This window comes from Triturus cristatus, chromosome 6, assembly GCF_964204655.1.
Source record: "Triturus cristatus chromosome 6, aTriCri1.1, whole genome shotgun sequence".
NCBI classification, from domain to species: domain Eukaryota; kingdom Metazoa; phylum Chordata; class Amphibia; order Caudata; family Salamandridae; genus Triturus; species Triturus cristatus.
In genome coordinates this window covers 1,304,030,625-1,304,050,813 of record NC_140589.1, presented here as the reverse complement: position 1 = coordinate 1,304,050,813, position 20,189 = coordinate 1,304,030,625, and the positions used below count along the sequence as shown (strand labels likewise).

Below are 20,189 nucleotides of genomic sequence, written 5' to 3'. Positions count from 1 at the left end.
TAAGTGTTTAGCCATGCAACAGTTGCATAACTAAATACTTATAAGATCCCAAAAGCGAGACCTAATGGCTATGCAAAGCGGCCGTGCGGCCACGAAAGCGAAAGTGATCGCGATCACGATCAAACATCAAAGCGGCCATGCGGCCGCAAAAGTGAAAGTAATCGCGGTAAAGCGCGGCGCACATGCACTTTAGCGCTAGGCTGGCCTGGTAGCACTTTTTGGAGCCCTCTCAATAAGTCTCACCAGACCAGCGCATGCGCTGGGTCAGGCGAGACCTAAAAAAGACTCAAACAGTCTAGCCAGATGAAATTATGAATAAAAAAAAGAACATGCCTTTAGCAGAATGTAAGATGTGTAGTTTACACTGTAGTACCCAATATAATAGTTTTTTTATAGTACGGCTAATTGTGTGCTGAAGGCTCTACCGCCCCAATGTGCATCAGAAACCACACACACCTAATCCAGTGTGTAGTCTTTCAGCGAGACTTGTACCATTTTGCCATGAGAACAGCCTCCCGCATTCAATACAATTATTTAATGTCACTTTGAATTTTTATTCCATAAGGATGCCTGTTGGTGAATGTGCGCTTACATAAGTTCCTAAATAACAAAACATATCCTATTCATGGATATTCCTTGTGTATATTGAGAGAGACTCTCCAGAAAGTACCAACATTTGTTCCACCGTCCCCTGATGTCACAGTAGGGCATTAGGGCACTTTCACTGTCCATCCTTATTCAGTGGGACACAGGGTTACATAGTCCCCCTCTATCTATATGTTATTTTTTAGGTCTCGCCGGACCCAGCGCATGCGCTGGTCTGGCGAGACATTTTGTGAGGGCTCCAAAAAGTGCTACCAGGCCAGCCTAGAGCTACAGTGCATGTGCGCGGGCGCGCGCATCGTGCTTTAACGCAATTACTTTCACTTTCGCGGCCGCTTTGATGTTTGATCGTGATCACTTTCGCGGCCGCTTTGATGTTCTCCGTGAGGCTTCAATAGATTGCAGCAGTTAAAACAAGCATTGGCATAGCCAATAGGTCTCGCTTTTGGGACCTTATAAGTGTTTAGTTATGCAACTGTTGCATGGCTAAACACATAAGGTCCCAAAGGCGAGACCTATTGGCTATGGCAATGCTTGTTGTAGTTGGACACCTGTCGCTTTGTAGGGCTTAAATGATCTCCTACGAGCAATGGCAACCATGACTGAGTAAGCTAATGGATGACCTGCAACAAGGTGGGACTCCCAAAGCTTCTCTCTTTTATCTCACAATTTTAGAAAACTTGCAGCCTTAAGAAAAGTATGACCTGCTTTCAGGAAATGCCACCAAAGGCACTTTCTTGGGTTAAAAACTACGTTTCTAAAGTCAAATGGAAAAGCACCACTTCACTTGCAGCCATAAGCATTTACAAATGGATTTAAAGACCAGTATATCTCCTGTATTCAGTATTTTCAACACCTTTATAAAGCTCTGGGTGAGTTCTGAGTATGCAAATATCATCCCTCCGAAATATCTAAGGAGTTGAACATTAAACACAGAAAAATAAACAAGGTATGTTGTCAAAAATAGAAGTATAAATGCAAAAAAGTCAGTAAAGGGGGGGGGGGTGATTAACAGGTATACATTTTTTACTAACTGAAATATTCCTTATTTAAACTGTGGACACTTGAAAGAACTTGCATACTTAAATCCCTTTGCAGTAGATAGCTCAAAATCAGCCATGAATAATGCAAATTCTAATTATGTCTTTAGGTATCGGTTTATGTGTGGCATAAAAATGACTGAATACATCCCTGTGTCTACTGGAGGTCAGCTATTTAGGGAAGTACTGTACCTTTTTTGAACTGCTACAATGATACCTAAAGAACAAAAATAAACTGCAGGTAGACACAGTGCAGGAAAACAACATATCTCCAATGTCTGCCACAGTAAGACAGAATAACATCTGGAAATTCGTGCTCTGAATGTCAGAAAGTTCAACTGTTATACCCGACAGCCTTAGGGTGGTCTTTCCCCAACTTTTTGCGTTCCTCCCTCCATTTATTCTGAACTTTCTTTGCTGGTTTCAGGACTCTTCACACTTTACCACTGCTGACCAGTGCTAAAGTGCTTCTGCTCTCTCCCCTAAACATGGTAATATTGGCTTAACCCCAACTGGAACATTTAATTTATTTATAAGTCCCTAGCAAAGTGCATGTGCCCTGGGCCTGTAAATTAAATGCTACTAGTGGGCGTGAAGAACAGACTGTGTCATCCACTTAAGTAGCCCTCTGGCCATAGCTCAGGCCTACCATTGCTGAGCCTGTATGTGCAATTTACACTGCTACTTCGAACTGGCAAGATAAAACTCTTGCCAGGCCTATACCTTCCTGTTTTATATATATAAGTCACCCCTAAGGTATGACCTGTATGGCCCACAGGGCAGGGTGCAATGCATTTGAGAGGAAGGGCATGCACTTTTAAGTTTAACATGTCTTGTCAGTGGCAAAATACCAGTTTCATTTTTTACTACTGGAAGGCCTATTTCTCACATAGGTTAACATAGGGATTACCTTATTAAATAGTTTAAGTGTAATTCCCAATTGTGAAGAGAGCTATGTTTTGAGTTTGGGGTCACTGGCATCACAATTTAAAATCACAACTTATGGTGAAATTGCATTTTAAGTTACAGTTTAGCAAATGCCGCTTCTAGAAAGGTGGCATTAACTTACTTTAGCCATTTGGTGCCTGCTGCCCGTCTCTGCTCAGTTGGGGCTGGGTGGACAGTTGGGCTTTGTGTATTCCCATAAGACAGCTAAACACAAAGGAAGCTTAGGTGTGTCTTGATGGGCCATCAGGGTGATAGGAGGGAGGCGCTTAGCACAGCCTCACACACCTGAATAGTCTTTGTCCTGGCCACACACAAAGGGCTTCATACTCCCCTGTAGTGAGTCTGGAGACAGGGCAGGAAAGGAGGAACTCTGCACACTTCAAAGCTTTCCTTTAAGTTTCCCCCACTTCAAAGGCACAACTGGGTATAAGTACTGGACCTCAGACACCATGACTTCAGTACACTACTGACCTGTGACCACTGTGCCAGGAAGAAGAACTGCTGTGCTGCAGAAAAGAATTGCCACTCTGCTGGACTATTGCCTTGCTGAGCTGCCCTGCTGCCTACTGTTCTCCTGCCTGGGTGAGAAGGACTGAACCTGCATCTCTTGAACCCAAAGAGACTCTAAGGGCTTGCCTGCTTGCCTTCTGTGCTAAATCTCAACGATATCAAACACTTCAATTATCTGCATCTGGAATCTAAAAGCTGAGATTCTGTCCTGCCAAGTGGTGCCAACCCAATTCTGCAAACTTCGAAGTGAGGTTTAAGGTGCTTCTACATCCAGAACCCATGTATCCTCATCGTAACCGGCGAATCTTCACCTTTGCATGAGTTAGAACCAGCACATCCTCGTCGTTGCGTGGAGCGAACCCGGCACATCTCTTTTGGAACCAGCACATTGCCTTCAGAATTCACGAATCACATTCTGAAGCAATGCGTCACCGCAGTTGCGTGGAGAAGACCAATGCATCTCGTCCACTGCATGTCTTGACACAGACATATTGTTTCAGCTGCACCTTGCATCTTCGTCAAAGCATCCTGGTTCAAGATACTTTGGTTCAGCTGGCCCAAGTGGGCCCCTGTATCTGGTGGCACTCCATCGCAGGTGGCCTGAACTTTTGACTTTTCTCCAGTCCAGCATGATAAAATAACCCATTAAAGTGCTTATTGCGAAGTCCTATTTTACATTTATTCTTAATCTCATAGCTCAACTTCTACTTCTTGGATTTTTGTCATTTAGTCTTGTTTTATTTATATCATTGAGTTGTATTATTCTAACCTGGTGTGAAGTCTTTTTATGTTGTTTTCACTGTGTTACTGTTTGAAGTGTTGCACAAATACTTCACATATTGCCTCTTAAGTTAAGCCACACTGCTCTGTGCCAAGCGCCAAGGGGGTGAGCACAGGATCATTTAGGGTGTGTTGTGATTTACTCTGACTAATATTGCGATTCCTGCTTGGTCAGGATGCTTATCTCTGCCAATCAGAAGCCCAGTTTCTAACATCAATTAATACAGACCTCTTAACCTTCAACCTGATCTGTAAAAGTGCAGTTAGCAGGATAAATAGAGCCTTGTGTAGGCTGTCCTGCCAGCCTGCCAGGTCAGCGAAGAAACTGGTCATCGCTGCCCTATTGGAGAACAGATCGCTGTAATTAGAGATCCTTGCTTGACTGGTGGGGCTTGCTTTGCTTTCAGTGTATCTACTTGCGGGGACAGATGTGCTAAAAACATAAATATTTAGCGGACATCATGTTTTTTTTGTTGCCCCCTTCACTCATTTTTGTTTCACACAACCAACTGCCAAGGTGTAAGTTTATTAGTGTAAAATAAAAACAATAAGTGACCCTGACACACTGAGCTTTCTCCATGCACATGGGGATCACTGTGAGTTTCCCTGCTTGGGTCGTCTAAGTCTTTCACTGTATGCTCAACACCCTTCATTTAGTTTCTGATCTCAGCTATCTGTTAAGTAAACTACAAATAGTAACAGAAATAACCATGACTCCCAACAGCTTTAACCCTTTCAGTGCCACGCCCTTTCCCCCTCCTGTGCCGGGCGTTACATTAGTGGGTGGGGTTCATGACGAGATAGTCTCGTCATGGGCACAGCGCAACCGTGCTCCATGACGAGACTATCTCGTCATGGGCACTGAAGAGGTTAAGATGCTCAAAGTCTACCTTTTACCGAAAACAGCTAGTACCACATGTAACTTACAGCAAAGAGCTTTCTGTAGTCTTCTAATCTTCATGGCCGTCCGGTAGGCAGAGAAGCGGACGTTATTCAAATCAGCTAAAAAACAAGAGCAAAACACAGATCACTAGTATTAAAAGCAGTGGGTCAGATGCTATGTTCTCACAAGAGGATTATTAGCAGGGATCCCAGGAACCACACAAGAAGATGGTTCAGAGCTAGGTACTGTATTGATAGTCTAAACTTGTTATCCTAGATTCATTCTTAGTGCAAGTGGTAGTAACATTTCCAATGAAACATCAATTACAAGAAATTAGCACTAATGCATGTATTGTAATGAGATGAAAGATCAATGCAGAGAATACGACATCTTTATGTACAAGGTTAACAGAAGTACAACCAGCACGGATCAACAGCTTTGTATTTCATGCAATTCTGTTATCCTACAAAATAGCAGATTTCTACATTTCTATAATGTTTAAGTGTTTTCATAATATTGCATTTCAATTTTAAACGAGTAACACAATTTTTTATAAGTGCAGTGAAACTGATATTGTCACACCTGGAGAGTGTTGCACCTTGTGTGGTGTAGAAGTAACTAAAAAAATCTACAGTTTCCAATGTATACACCTTAATTGGATACTGCATCTAAATTGAATTCCCACTGACACAGAGTAACATAAACCACCATGCTGAAACAGTGTGATAGTTACAATGTACAAGAGAAACATCATCATTTCAGTAAAAAGGAATCCTGGGACAGGGCTTCTGCCGGTCTAAAGCCCAACATGGCAAGACGTGTTTCCTTTGTCCTAGCCCAGCACCAGACTTTCAGTACATGTTTATCTCACAGTCCAATAATGCCTATGGGCAATTACCTCCAGGAAACCTGGCTACTGACATCAAGACCATGACCGACGAAACGGAGTCTCAAGTTATACATGGATCAACCATGTGAAAACACTGTTCTGCAAGTCGACCACTAGAACTCTTCCAGACAATCAATCATTATTAATAAGCATCAGCCAACAGAACGTCACTGAAGCGAAAATCGGGACAAGGCAAATAACCAGTGAAGATGTAAGCAATTTTCCTTATGTGTACAACCGCGTGCTATCAATTCTAAAGAACATCAGAAGCAACAGAGCACCGGGTACAAGCGGTTTACCAGGGCAACTATTTAAAGAGGATTAGATGTTCTGGCCAACTATACTTACTCCGTTATAGCAGTTCTGTATGATTAACGCAACAATCCCCGAATACTGTAAATATTCTCTATTACAAACTATATGCAAAAAGGTGACACCACAGATCCTACTAACTACAGGAAGATAGCCCTGTTGGACTTTGAAGCAAAGGCATATGCAAGTCTCCTCGTACAGGAATTACAACATTGTGTCAATGACGAAGGTATTGTACCGGTGTACCAATCAAGTTTTAGGGCTGGAGCCTCAACATTGGACAATATTTTAACCTTGGCTTACCTAGTCGAAGAGACCACGCACATAAGAAGGCGCCCTCTCTTTGCTTGTTTCGTGGACTATTCTGCAGGATTTAATTGCATCAACAGGAACTCACTTTTGCAAAAACTACAAAACTGGGGGATCCCAAGAATGCTGCTGAAATCCATTATTGCTCTTTATACCAAAACCTGGGTACGTGTCAACCTAAAGCAGAACACAGTGACAAAGAGGGTGTTCACAGACCAAGGGCTTACACAAGACTGCGTCTTGGTGCCCCTACTTTTTAATCTATATACTGCAGACCTGGGTAACTGCAGACCTGGGTAGTTCAATATCAACAGCCAACATGATAACGACACAATTTGGGCAGACTAGATTGTTTTTAATGCAGTACGCAGACGATATTGTATAACTGAACCACACAAAGACGGGGCTGCAAAAACAACAATGCCAACCAACTAGCGGCCAACACCAATAAAACAAAGGTAGTGATCTTTAGAAGGCATGCCAACAAACTCAAACATCACTGGAGATTGGGCAACCTAAAAATAACTACCACACCTAAATACAACTATCTCGGGGTCTGGTTTATAAGTAATGATTAGCCCACCCAACACATTTCCCCTATGGAAGAAAAAGCTAAGGCAGTGACGTGCGCCTTGTGTAAATGTGATTCCAAACTGTATAGCCCATCCACTGAGCTATTCCGAAAGGTAATAAAAGCTAAGCTACTAACCTCAAATTCCTATGGGCAATTAGTCTTTCCCAGAGCAATGGAGAATATTATGGAGTCTGCCCAATCCCGTGCTTTCAAACAGATTATCCAAATTCCTGCACATGCACAGAATGCTTTGGTACGGCTGGAGTTCGGCCTAAACAATGCTCACCTATGAAAAATGGGCATCTATTATCCGATACTATCAAGGAATCTGTGCAGCTCCTCCTAACACTATGAAAGCAATCTTGAGAGAACTCTTTACAAGTGGCAAAAACCCCTGGGGAGATTGTTTATCGACCCCCTGTACTACACTAAACCTTGATATGTCCAGTTTGGGACATTTCACCCATCAGCCGGGAATACTAAAAACTATAATAAGGGAACAAGTAAGACTTTTATCTAGGCAAGAAGATCAGAGATTAATAGAAATAGAAACTGCTGAAAGCAACATCCGGGTCCTAATTAGCTCCCACAAGGCCAAACTGAGCCAGCCACATCTGAACTCGGCACTGAACAAATCAATTTTAAAACAAAACTTGTTAGTCAGGCTCATGGTTTTGCCAATAAAAGATATAAACTCCCGCTGGAAATCCCTCGAGATGGTTAACTTCTGCAGACTATGCCAGTGGCATGAGTAAACTTTGGCCCATCTAGTCTGCATCTGCCCAAACTTGATGTATGCACCTTGCACTTTACTAAAACCACTGTTTTTAAAATACGGCACTCGCAATTGCTCAGAAGCAATGAAACTTCTTTTAAATTTGGAAATCCCGATGGAACTGGCAAGGCTAACAAAATTTGCATGTCGACTCCAAGGAATCCTAAGCGAAAGCCCAGCCTTGGCCCAAAGGCACACCAAAAGTTAAACATTGTGGACTATATATCCAATTTTAACAGTTTTATGTTATCTTGCTTAGAAGTACTATTTTGAAATCATCTAAACGAAATGGTACATTGATGTTTTAAGTATGATCAAATAAGAATTTCTTTGAAAGGTCATACTGTTTACGGTTTTTCTAACAGTTTTTATTAATTAAAACAAATAAAACAGTTAATTCGTTCATTTACTCAGTCCAATAACGTTGAGATATTTCTGAGGGAGTGTTTAAGATGGTTGAAAAGAAAAGACATCTGAAAGTAGTGGGCAGAAACAGCCAAGAGTAGCATCGTACAAAATCGGATAACAAAATTAATAGCAACCATATTCTTAGCTGCATTAAGAGCCAAAAGATTACAAAAGTAGGGGACAGTTCCTGCAGTGTTGAGGAAGGTCGCCATACAAATTATAAATCTGCAACGGAAAGAAATACATTGCTACATATTGGTGGTCACAAGAAGATGCCCTTTAGGTCTGTTGTTATAAGGTTTAATCAACTGAGTACAACTGTATCCTGCCTTTTTTTTAAACAGAGAGAGTTGCAGAAAGTAATGTTTTTTAATCACTTTCATGACACAACTACCAAGACATAAAAAAGTAAAACTTTGACAATTCTGTTAATGATTACAAAGAAGCTAGCTGTTGTGGTGCTTACAGTAGTGGTATAAGAGAGTAATTCAGAACAATTCAGCCCTGGATTGGGGACAATATGACAAACATAACTGGGGAACAGAGTCACTGAGACAGTAAGATGGAACAATAACTCACCAAGAGACTGGAAAAGTTCAGTCATCTTTGGATGGTCCCAACATGTTGTTTGTGTTTGGTGACTGAAAGATAAAGAGAAAGGCAGTGCGTTAGGTTTAATAAGGCTAAACTTATGAGGAGTCAATAAGAAACGTGAACATTTAATTACTACCAATGTACTCCAGAAACACACAGCAAAACATATACAAACAATTACAATACATTTTGGCAATACTCATTGCATAAAGAGGCAAAATGTTTAAGAAATCCGTAACTTAAAAGTAGCCAAATCACATATGCGCTTGTAGATTTAATGTCCTAAAAACAATGAATACTGTAGAAAAAAGCATGAAACTATTATTTACATTTCTTTAAAGTAATATATAAAACAATTCCAACTGCCACTGATTTGTTAAAACTGCAGTAGAAGACACAATGAAAAGATCTTTGCAAAATAGTTTTCAATAGTGTGACCACAAATGTATTAATTTGCAGCAATATGAGGATTTACGTAAGGACCAATGTATTCATTGGCACCGTGTGACTATCATGCCAAAATTAGCATATGTGGCACAGGAAGAATAGTATATGTATATAAATAAACATTACATTTTTACTTGCTCAACAATTTGTTACTATGGGGGAAAGGAATTATTTTAAAAACACAAATTTTACAAATTACCTTTTACCCAATGGGCTACTGTTCTCAATTTCTCCACAATGATAGTCTTTAGATGTAAATTCTACACACTTCTGTTTAATTCTAATGTTTGTGACTCAAGAAGGGTATGATTAAGAGATGGGCGATCATACTTAAAAATCTCTCTGAAATACCAGGCAAGGAATACACAAGGCAAAGGGAAGAAAATGGTTAAACTTTTCAATTATAAAATTTGAAGCGCTTAAATGATAACTACTTAAATAAAATGTACACCCGTAGTAATTAACTGACCACTATGTTGCTCTCAACTTGATTCATCTATCCATTATTAGCACATTATAGTATGCAAAATGGTCACGTGCCAATCGATCTTTACCTGATAGTTTGTGCAAAAACAAGTTTGCATCGAGAATAATCTTATATAATAACGATTTCTGGAGAGTACTTGGAGTACATCTACCTTGCTGAGATATGTTCTTGCAACACAGTATGAGATAGAAGCGTGAAGCCATGTTAATGAATAATGGAGAGGAGAACACCATATTAACCAGTGCAAATATCGTCCTCACAGTTTTACACAGCAGCCTCTACTAATTACCCTTTCAATCTGACATTAACTCAGGATAGTAGGTGGTGCCATTAAAAGGTGTTGGTCTGTAGTCTTAATTAAAATTGACACCCACACCACAGTATGAACAATTAGTGGCTGAATCATTTCTATCTTCAAAAACAGGAGTGCCTCTACAGGCAAAACCCCTGCCTCCCTACAGCTAGGCCGGCGCAGGCAAGAACACAACTGGGTGTGAAAGTGACTTGGCTTGGCATATTTAATCTTTTGAATTGAGCAGTTCAACACATTTTAGATAGTTGATGATGAGGACTCGGGATTATACTTTGTAAGCCCCAGAACATTTGTTTCATGTGAATTATTCAAATGAAAAGTCCATGTAATATTCAGCGGGGAAGTCAGGAGAGTAATAGCTATTGAAAGGAACCTTGACACTGCTGTATAAATGGATCAGGTCATAGTCAGGACGAGAATTGCTTTCCAAAATTCAATGGACAGGTTACACTGTTCTCTCATACCCACCTCTGCAGCATATCATACCATCATGTATGTGACTCAAAAACAAAGCATTACCATTTTTCTACATTCAGAACCGCTTTTTCCAGAAATCAAGGAAAGGGGAATGAATTAAATTAGTCTGATCTCTTGAGTTTTACTTTGATGGAAACAAAGGTTACAAGTAAACCCTGTGTTTGTATGTGTAACACTAATGAGACATTTGGGACAGCCCTCAATGGGAAGTCCCACAAAGCATCTTATTTTTTAAATCTTTGAACTACCTGGTTTGCTTTCTTTAAAGGGTAAAGAATGTTTCCGTTAGTCAGTGTATACCACCATTATATCGTCAATCTCTTCCGCTTGCTTCTGGGCAAGGCAAGAGAACCCCCGCCCTGGCATTACGTTTATGAGAGGGGGGATAGGGCATTAACGCTGATGCTCCAGTGATGCTCCTCTGACTGGATCTCTTTCAGCTTCTTTTAATGCTAAGGATGAGAGTTGGCTTCACAGTTCTGCTAAAAACGTCCTCCTGTATCGCCCTAATGCGAATAGCCAGTAAGGAGACCTGATAGTGGTAGCCACAGCCCTAAATAGGCAATTTTCAAGGGACTTTTTCATTTCAGGAATTTAAATGGTTTTAGGAAAGTTTTAATAGAGGTTGCTAGTATTAAGGTGTAGGGTGGAGTAAACGAAAACATAGTGTGGTACTTCTGGTTTAGTGGGGTGTGGTTATAGGCAATGGTGCCCTTGACTTGGGTGTGCAACTTAAGTCTAGGAGGACTAGACTAATGCAAAATGTTTAGGATAACCACAGACTGTGAAAATAAGTTCTTTCTATTTTATGTTTGATGTCCAAATGTCCAAACAATTAGGCTTGGAAACTGCCATTGTCGGTCTGGGACAGAAATAACCCACATAGGAAATAAGATACCTTAAAGATGTCCCACATTTGCATATTGGGCATTTTTGAATGTGTAGAGACACACTAAATAGGTGTCTTGCAAGGTATGGTAGCCCACATGCATTTGTGCTTGCTGCAGGCAATGTCTGTGGAAATATCAAGGGCATCACCAGTAAAAACAGAACCACCAGACCTTAAAATAGGCCCACAAACAGCCAACACAGTGGTCAGTTAGACCAGCCCCTCTGGCACTGACAGATTCCCTATAGGTAAATGTGCCTTCAAGGGGTTTATTTAAGAAAATTCTTTTAGATTTATCTGAGAATTTTCAAGGCCAAATTAATGATTGCCTTGTTAGTTGATTTCTTTCAACAGATAATTTTAGTATTCAATTATATTATTTCTTACATCAAAATCACAGAAAACATATGAAACATAAATCATTTGTGCAAAAATATATGAAAAACTACATAAAGAACTGGAACAAAAACAGGTGTATATTGAAAAAATATTCACTCTTAATCATTAAATTAGGGTACTAAAAATACAGACAATGTAACAAGAAGGGAACAATATACAATTCAAAGCCTTCACTGTAACAATTGCCAACACTTTCTTCTTGACAAAAAATTAAACAGATTACAGAAGATAAAGCGTAGATCGACGTTTCGGTCTCTATTTTTGCATTAATGAGACCATCTTCAGGACTGATATGTATTTAAGTTTATGACCCCTTTAATGATACCAAAGGTTAAATTCACTTTTTGAGCTCGATTGATTCAATTTCACACTTATATAAAGGGCTTGCAATAACCAATGCGTCAATCTTGGTTAAGAGAGACACTGTGCAACCTTTGTAACCTGAACGCCTTTGAGCCGATACACGCAAGGAAGTGCTACAGATTGGTAACACCCAACTGTTTGGTCATTAGCAGCCAACTAATTACGCAGAGGAATAGAACTGTTCCAGTTTTTACTGTGGAACACAGTGTCTCTCTTAACCAAGATTGACGCATTGGTTATTGCAAGCCCTTTATATAAGTGTGAAATTGAATCCATCGAGATCAAAAAGTGAATTTAACCTTTGGTATCATTAAAGGGGTCATCAACTTAAATACATATCAGTCCTGAAGATGGTCTCATTAATGCAAAAATAGAGACCGAAACGTCGATCTACGCTTTACCTTCTGTAATTTGTTTAATTTTTTGTCAAGAAGAAAGTGTTGGCAATTGTTACAGTGAAGGCTTTGAATTGTATATTGTTTCCTTCTTGTTACATTGTCTGTATTTTTAATACCCTAATTTAAAGATAAAGAGTGAATATTTTTCAATATACACCCGTTTTTGTTCCAGTTCTTTATAAAGTTTTTAATATAATTTTGCACAAATGATTTATGTTTCATATGTTTGCTGTGATTTTGATGTAAGAAATAATATAATTAGATACTAAAATTATCTGTTGAAAGAAATCAACTAACAAGGCAATCATTTATTTGGCCTTGAAAATTCTCAGATAAATCTAAAAGAATTTTCTTAAATAAACCCCTTGAAGGCACATTTACCTTATCATTTACTTTGCCTGAGCCCTCAAGGGTATTTTGGGTTGCCCATTTTTCCTCAGATTCCCTATAGGCCAGTTCGAACCTGGACACGGCACTCCAGGGTGTCCTGGTGCTATAGTTAACTGGCCATGTTTCAAAAATAAGACTTAAAGAGATGGAGAACAAATTCATTTTACTTCTTTTCCAGAGGACAAGAAGGTTGTAGAGATGATGAAGTTCAATAAGCAGTTCGTTCCAGAGGGTGGCAGCGAGAACAGAGAAGGAATATCCACATGATCTGGCATGATGGCAATGGCGTGGATATCACGGCATAGTTTATTTCTTGAAAGAGTATGATGTTAACATAAGCTCACTTTTGCTAGATGAACTCTAACTCAAAAATAAATGACCTAAAGAAAATTGTTTACTTTTCGGCACAGATCTGAACTTTTATAGTGTTGGTAGTAACTGACACCTCTTAATAAATTCTAGAAGTGATATGTTGTATAATGCACCCGGTTGGTGTTTTTAGTTTCTGAAGCAGAGTATTACTCTCAGTCTACCAAGGTACACAGTGCGAGTCTACACGGTTTTGCAATGTAGGAGAAAGGAGAAGCATGCACTGTAAAATAATCACACGCTCCTGAAATAATGCTATAGGTACAAATATGGGAACCTTAGGGAAAGTATTGTTTATGCAAAGCAGTTAACTTCGTTTTGCACAAAGCTGCTCAACCTAGCAAATAGGATGGGTGAATCCAAACCTATCCACCATCAGAGTGAAGGAAGACGGATCCAGCATATCCTTTGTAAAGTAAACTCATAGGTGGATGCTGTCTCCCTCATAAACACCCTTTTTCAAGGGATCTGGTGTTTCAGGTACAATGTTTTTTTATTTTGTTTTGTTTTTTTAAACAGATTTTTATTCAAATTTTTGCATAGGAAGCCAATCCATAGTAAACACAGTACTTATACATAGGTCTAAGGATATTACACAAGTATCTTGAACGTTCTTACAGATGGTATCACTTAGTTATCAGTGCACACCAAATAAGACATACGAGGGGTTGAAATTACATCAGACAGCTGCATTACTAGGTATCCGATCACGACTATGTGCTACTTTCCCAATCTTCAAGGCTCTGTGTCTATGGGGGCAACGCCTCCTGAACAACCCTCTAACTCCCAATCCACCCTAACCCACCCATTTAACACAAACGTGCCACGAATTTCAGTCTGAGGGTCACGGATCATCACTCTCACGGAAGGGGAGGTACAATGGTTAAGCTGAGTGTGGGCAGACCAGGTTAGATTAAATGGTCGGTACCATCCACACACATGACACAGAGAGCCCAGAATTTAGAAATACATATCCAGCACATTCTATAGCTGGGTGGGTAACGTAGTTCTCCTTGGATTAGCATGGGGCTGGGAATTAGTGGTCAAATTGTTCATAAAGATAGACAAGCATAAAAAATCAAATAAAAAGGCCTTACAAATGGAGATCTGCTTTCACCTCAGTGTTCAAGGGGCTGTAACCTAGTGGTTAAATGGTTCATCTGCAGGTGCAGGAAACCTTTTGCAGTCTAGCTACAGAAAGATGTTGCTGTGCAGGCAACATTGTAACTATACTTTAGGATACAACATGAGGTAGAAGTTTTCCACTTAGTCCTGACTGAAACTCCTTCTTACCTATTTCAATTTGCGTCTTCTGATTTGATGACTTTCCTCCCTATTCTTGTATTTTCCAGACCTGGTACTCTTAAAATCCAACCTGATTTTTAAATTGTTTCAGTGTATCTTTCCACTGCTGATGTCTGAGAACTATTTTCTTCCATTTGTTCTTAACTATTTGTGATTTAGTACTCTCTAGGACTCCCTGTTCTGCTTGTCTTTCTTTCTCTCACTTGCACACTCCTCCTGATTTGCTTAAGGTCTTTCCTTCACTTCTCCCATATCTCTCCCTATTCCCAACTCCCAGTCAGCCTGACTCTAATCCTCTGCCCTTCAGTGCTGCCTTGGCATTCCTCTCTCATTGCCACCAAGATTCTGAGCATCGCTGTGCCTCAGTATCTCTCCTCTCGAGTCAATGATGCTGAATTTGCTTATTCTTGTAAAATAGCACTTGTAAAGCCAATACTTGTAAAGCCAGGACGAGGGGCCCGAGGAAAGGGAATACACTCACCATCTGGAATTGGAATCGGAGGATAATAGACCAATCCACGGTCGACGTAGTCCGGCCGCATAGGCAACGGCGTCGTGTCCGGCGTCAGACCCGGCGCTGAGGCTGGAGCCGACAGCGGCGCCAAGGCGCCACAGGTTATCTTGCCAGTGAAGCCGGGGCCAAAGGCAGCGGCACGGGGGCAGAACCATCCCATGGGTCCACGGGGCCCGAAGGCGCTCTGGAGGGATCCGATGTAGAAAACAATCGGCGCATGGCCGACAGGAATACCTGTATTTCTGCCGAAGTCACGTGCGATCCTGGGAAAGGCGGGTAGGCCGCAGGCAACAACGGTGGCTCCACCGGAGCCGCAGGGGAGTGACCACCCGCCCCCTCCACCGCATCCCGTGACCAGTGAGGGGGAGACGAAGAGCGACGTTGCTTCTTCCACTCCTTGACTTATCTGTCCCAGATTCTGACGAACGATGGTGTAAGCCCCGCGACCTGTCCCTCGACCTCCCACAGGAGCGGGACCTTAAGCGGTGCGGAGCCGATTGCTAGGCCTCCAACAATTTTTGGAAACGCTCCCGGAAAACCTTCGGCACCATGGCCCGACAATCGGGGTCATGGGAGTGCCCCAAGCAGAAGAGACACACGTAATGCGGGTCCGCCACCGACATGGTCCGACAGCAGTCCCTACAAGACTTAAACCCGGGCATCCCTACTGCACCAGGAGTCGAGAACGCGACAAAACAAGAGAAACAAGTCTCAAAAACCAAATTAAAAGATTAACTATGAGTACCGCTCTCTCTCGGATCTGCGCTTGCTGGTGCGGAAAAAGAAAGAACTGCCATCAGCGCGCGTGGGTGCATCTAAGTAGCTCAGACTATGTCATCTCAACGACTACGACGCCAGCGACGCACGAGGAGACGCACAACGACGCCTACCGATGCGCAAGGGTACTGCTGACGAAAACTTTCCAGTTCCAGTCTGATGCCTGGGGATATTCGAAGGTAAGGAATCTATCAGTAATGTGTCTCTTTCAGATAGATACTGTATACCAATAGACCAAGAAGTAAAGGCAGAGCAACCCCGCAAAGCGAAGCAGAGACCCTCCCCAGAGGCTAAGTAACAAGGGAAGAATATCCCGACAGAAAACAGAAAGACTGCCACTACAATGCAAAACTGTGCTGGCCAACAAGGGTGGAGCACAGGAAGAACAACAATCCACTGTGAGATGACATTACAAGGAATGGCGCTTTCCCATGCAGAGATTGAAGGGCCGAGGCACAGCCCAACAAATGCCAAGAAAGGCGACTGCAGAGGAGACAAGAAATCCTAAACTGAAGGAGGAGGCGGGAGGGAGGGAAAGAATAGGAGAAGACCCCCCACTGGAAGGACCAGAGTGGAGGAATACAGAAAAAGGGAAAAATAAATCCCCTGTGAAGGCAAAGCGAAAAGCACCGCTCCACCGGAAGAGAAACCACCCAGAGGGAGGCAGCTGCAGAAGGCAAAGTCTGAGAGGCTCGCACCAACTTGAGCACCCTGGATGGAGACCAGCGGCAACTGAAAGGAGGCAAGGTGGAGAACCCCACCTGGAAAGGTCCTCGCAGAAGGGGGAGGATGGGTGGGCGTTAAGGTATCTGCGGCTAAACAACGTCTCTACCAGATACACTGTTACCGAAGGTAAGTAACTCGTACATCTGATAGAGACATCTAGCTGCAGATTCCTTAACTTAGAATAGATACCATAGACATACCCCAAGGGGGGAGGTGGGTCTGTGATAGAACAACAAAAAGTGCCAGAGAGCACTGAGCCGGCAATAGGGTGACGGACTATAAGGAAAGCTGTGGCGGAGCAGCCAATCAGCAGACCAAGCAGCTCGGAAGAGCAAAAGACAATGAGAGCCAAAGCCATCACAAGACGACCTGAAGGGCGCGAGACCACACCCGTGTGAATATGGGAAGGAATAACGGCACTAGGCCATATCCATATCCCGGAATAGAAGAGAGAGTTCATAATGAAGGAAGGAAGAAGAACTACACCCAGAGCCCAATGGTGTGCTAAGTTGGCGCCAACCAAAATCTAAAGGACAATATGGAGTGACATAATCAGAGCCTACCCGTCGGGCCTACGCAAGGGAGGCCGGACAGGCAGCAGCCAGGAGGCGAAGGGCAAGAGGCAGGAACTGAGCAACGTCCCAGAAGCACAGGCATGAAACATAAGACACGCCACGTGCAAAACTCAGGCACAAGATAAAGTAGTTAAGACGAGTATGGGATTGCCCAGCAAGGCAACTGGAAGACCAAGGGGAAGAACGCACCCAAAGGGAAACAGAGATGCAGGGCGAAGCACCCGAGACGACCCTCAGAAGAGGAACTGTCCCGCAGGCACAGCAGACTCTGAAGGGTGTGTCATCCGAGACACCGAAGGTGCCTATAGGAACTTTGAATAAGGGCACGCAGAGCTGTGGAGAACAACTTCAGATCCTCGGAACCACCACCTCCGACCGGGAGGAAAAATGCACCCCCACAGAAGAGAGGGACTGTTTAGTACATGAACAAGACAGACAAGACCCCCAAGAAGAAGAGCATCCAGAAGAGGAGGCTAACCCCAGGGAGCGGAACCATGGGAACCGTTGTTGCCGAAGCAGCATGAAAAGGCACTGAAGTGCACTATAAAACGTGCAAAGGAAAACGCCGCTGTGCAGAACAACGGCAAACCTGAGTACAAGGCTCCGGACGTGCAGAACGACGGCAACCCTGAGTACAAGGCACCCAAGTGCTCCCCGAAAACGGGGATATAGGACCAGACCTCGCCAGATAGGTGGAGGTGTATAAAAAGGGTACCCAGTGGTCAGTAACATGTGGGTATATAGAGAGGATGAGCCACGAGACCAACAGAACTGCGAGCGCTATAGCAGGAACCCGCTTAATGCACTGGTGGCAGGGTGGCAGCCTCGGAAGAAGCGTGTTGAAACGAACTGAAAAGAGTTAGTTACAAGAAAAAAAACTCTAGAAGAGGAGTATGAGACACACACACCAGACTCAAGCAGGGCGAGATCTGTGGCATGTGGGTAGGCACGGAAAACCACAAAAACTGTAAGATAAGGACACCAGGAGACGGGGGAGCCCAAAGGGACCTCCACGCCCACCTGGCGCGGAGCAGAGCTACACAATAGCATACAGGTACCCCACCTGGGGTATATCACGCCCCTAAGAAAAAACAGGGAACACCTTTTACGGTAAACCACAGACAGAGGACAAGACACAAACAACTTGTGGAACACCGCCACAGTAAGCTTACTGTTAGCCCAAAAACGCACAGTCCAACTTGTGGACGCTGAATGAAAGTTGCAAAAAGAAAGGAAGGGTAACCAACCCAGGATAGGATGACCTGAGACCTTTAAATTACAGCCCTATGGTGGGGGGAGAAAGCCCACAAGGAGGCGCTGAACCGCTGAGTCGGCGTGGGTATTAAACAAAAGGACCCCATCAAAAGGCAGGTCAACAAGGCGCTCCCGAATATTCTCCGGGAAGACGCCATCCCGCAACCAAGCATGGCGGCGTAGTGCAACAGAACCGGCCATAGCCCGGCCTAAGGAGTCTGAGGTATCCAGGGACGACCGGATAGTAAATTCTGCCAGATCACGTCCGTCCCGGATATGACGGAGGAGGTCAACACGAGCGCCCTCAGAGGTGGAAGAGAGAAGAGACTCAGCAGAGTCCCAAAGGGCAGATGTAGCCCGAGCCAAGACACACACTGTATTGAGGGAGCGAAGAGCCGCACTAGTGGAGGTGAAAATATTACGACACCACGACTCCAGCCATCTGGACTCCCGGGAGGGAGGAAGCAGCAGCGGAGGCAATGAAGGAAAGGCAGCTAGCAGAACAAGCCTCTGAACATCCGGATGAACAAACAAGCAGACCGGATCGTTCGGGGCAGGGCGGTGGCGGTGCATGATGGAACGAGCCACCGGATCCCCCGACGCCAGCCGAGCCCAGGTCCCAAGAAGGGCATCATAAAGGGAGGCTTTGAAATGCAGAAGCAGCTCTACATTCCCCGAACCGTGGTGGAGAACATCCAACAGGGGGTCGATAGGCAGGGGAACTGAAGGGGGCTGCATACGCAGAATGCGGGCAGCCATGGAAACAACCCTCACAAATGCCACACCAGCCTCAGTAGCCCTCCGAGGAGGGGACAGTAACTCATCCGTGGGTGAGGGCTGTAAGCTGAGCCGCCCACTCCAAGGGGATTGTCTGGTGAACGGATGTGAGAAAGTGGCTCTGTATATACTGTTCCCAAATAGGTACAGTGTGTACAGAGTCCACAGTCCCCAGAGGTTTGGCAGAGGCTAAAGTTAGATATAACCTTACTCTCTAAAGTGGTAGCTTGGTCGAGCAGTAAGGCAGTATCAGAGGACAGTGTAAAGCATTTGTTGTACACACTCAGTCAGCAAATGGTCTCACACACTCAAGAACTGAACTCTAGGCCAATGGTTTATATAAAAAATATATGGTTGTTTTACTTTAGAACCAACAATAGGTATCAAAGTATACTTTCTCAGAATGAGAGGCTTTAGTTAAACACTTTTGCAATATGCAATTGACTTTTGTAGGTAATAGTTACAGGTTGCTGCAATAGGCAACACAATTTCAAACACAATAATACATGGAGCTCAATGTGAGTTTTAAGTTATTTGCAATAGATTACTTTCAGGATTACTTTTCTAATTCCAGGACTGGATCCTAGATTCAGTCCTGGGACAGGTCTTGAAACAAGTGAGTTAATTCGTTTTAGTTACTGTTTTGATTTTTAGGCAATATTTTGCTATTTTAAAAGTTGACGCTTAGAAGAAATTTCCTAGAAAAACAGTCAATGATTCCCTATGGGAGAAAATTCAAGTTACAGGTAAAGTATGTTCTCGTTACTTTTGTAATCCAGGGCTGGGCTCCTAGGCTCAGTACTGGGACCTCCATCTAAAACAGGTAAGTAATTACGTTTTCACAGTTGGTACGATTTTTAAAGAATATTTGTAGTTTGCAAAAATCGACACTTAGAAGAAATTTAACAGAAAAACAGTCAATGATTTCCTATGGAAGAAAATTGGGTTAGTGATAAGTACGGTTGTGAGTACTTTTCAGGGTCAGTGCTGGGCACCAAGATCCAGCACGGGGATCCTAATAGCAGGTGAGTATTTCCGTTTTCGTTACTCGGTTGATTTTAGGTGAATATTTTAAGTTTTAGAAACTCCACACTTAGAAGAAAT

The 20,189-nt window shown here is 42.9% G+C and overlaps 1 protein-coding gene across 4 annotated transcripts in view; it reads right to left on the bottom strand.

The window, feature by feature from the left end:
• The window catches only part of UTRN (utrophin), a 1,396,454-nt gene that overhangs the window by 238,995 nt on the left and 1,137,270 nt on the right, over window positions 1-20,189 (bottom strand). For all 4 annotated transcript variants that reach the window (XM_085612275.1, XM_085612279.1, XM_085612276.1 and 1 more), the window contains 2 exons: window positions 8,611-8,672; window positions 4,809-4,883 (listed from right to left, as the gene is read on the bottom strand). In XM_085612275.1, coding sequence (XP_085468401.1) covers window positions 4,809-4,883; window positions 8,611-8,672 — 137 coding nt within the window. The remainder of the gene's footprint in view (window positions 1-4,808; window positions 4,884-8,610; window positions 8,673-20,189) is intronic.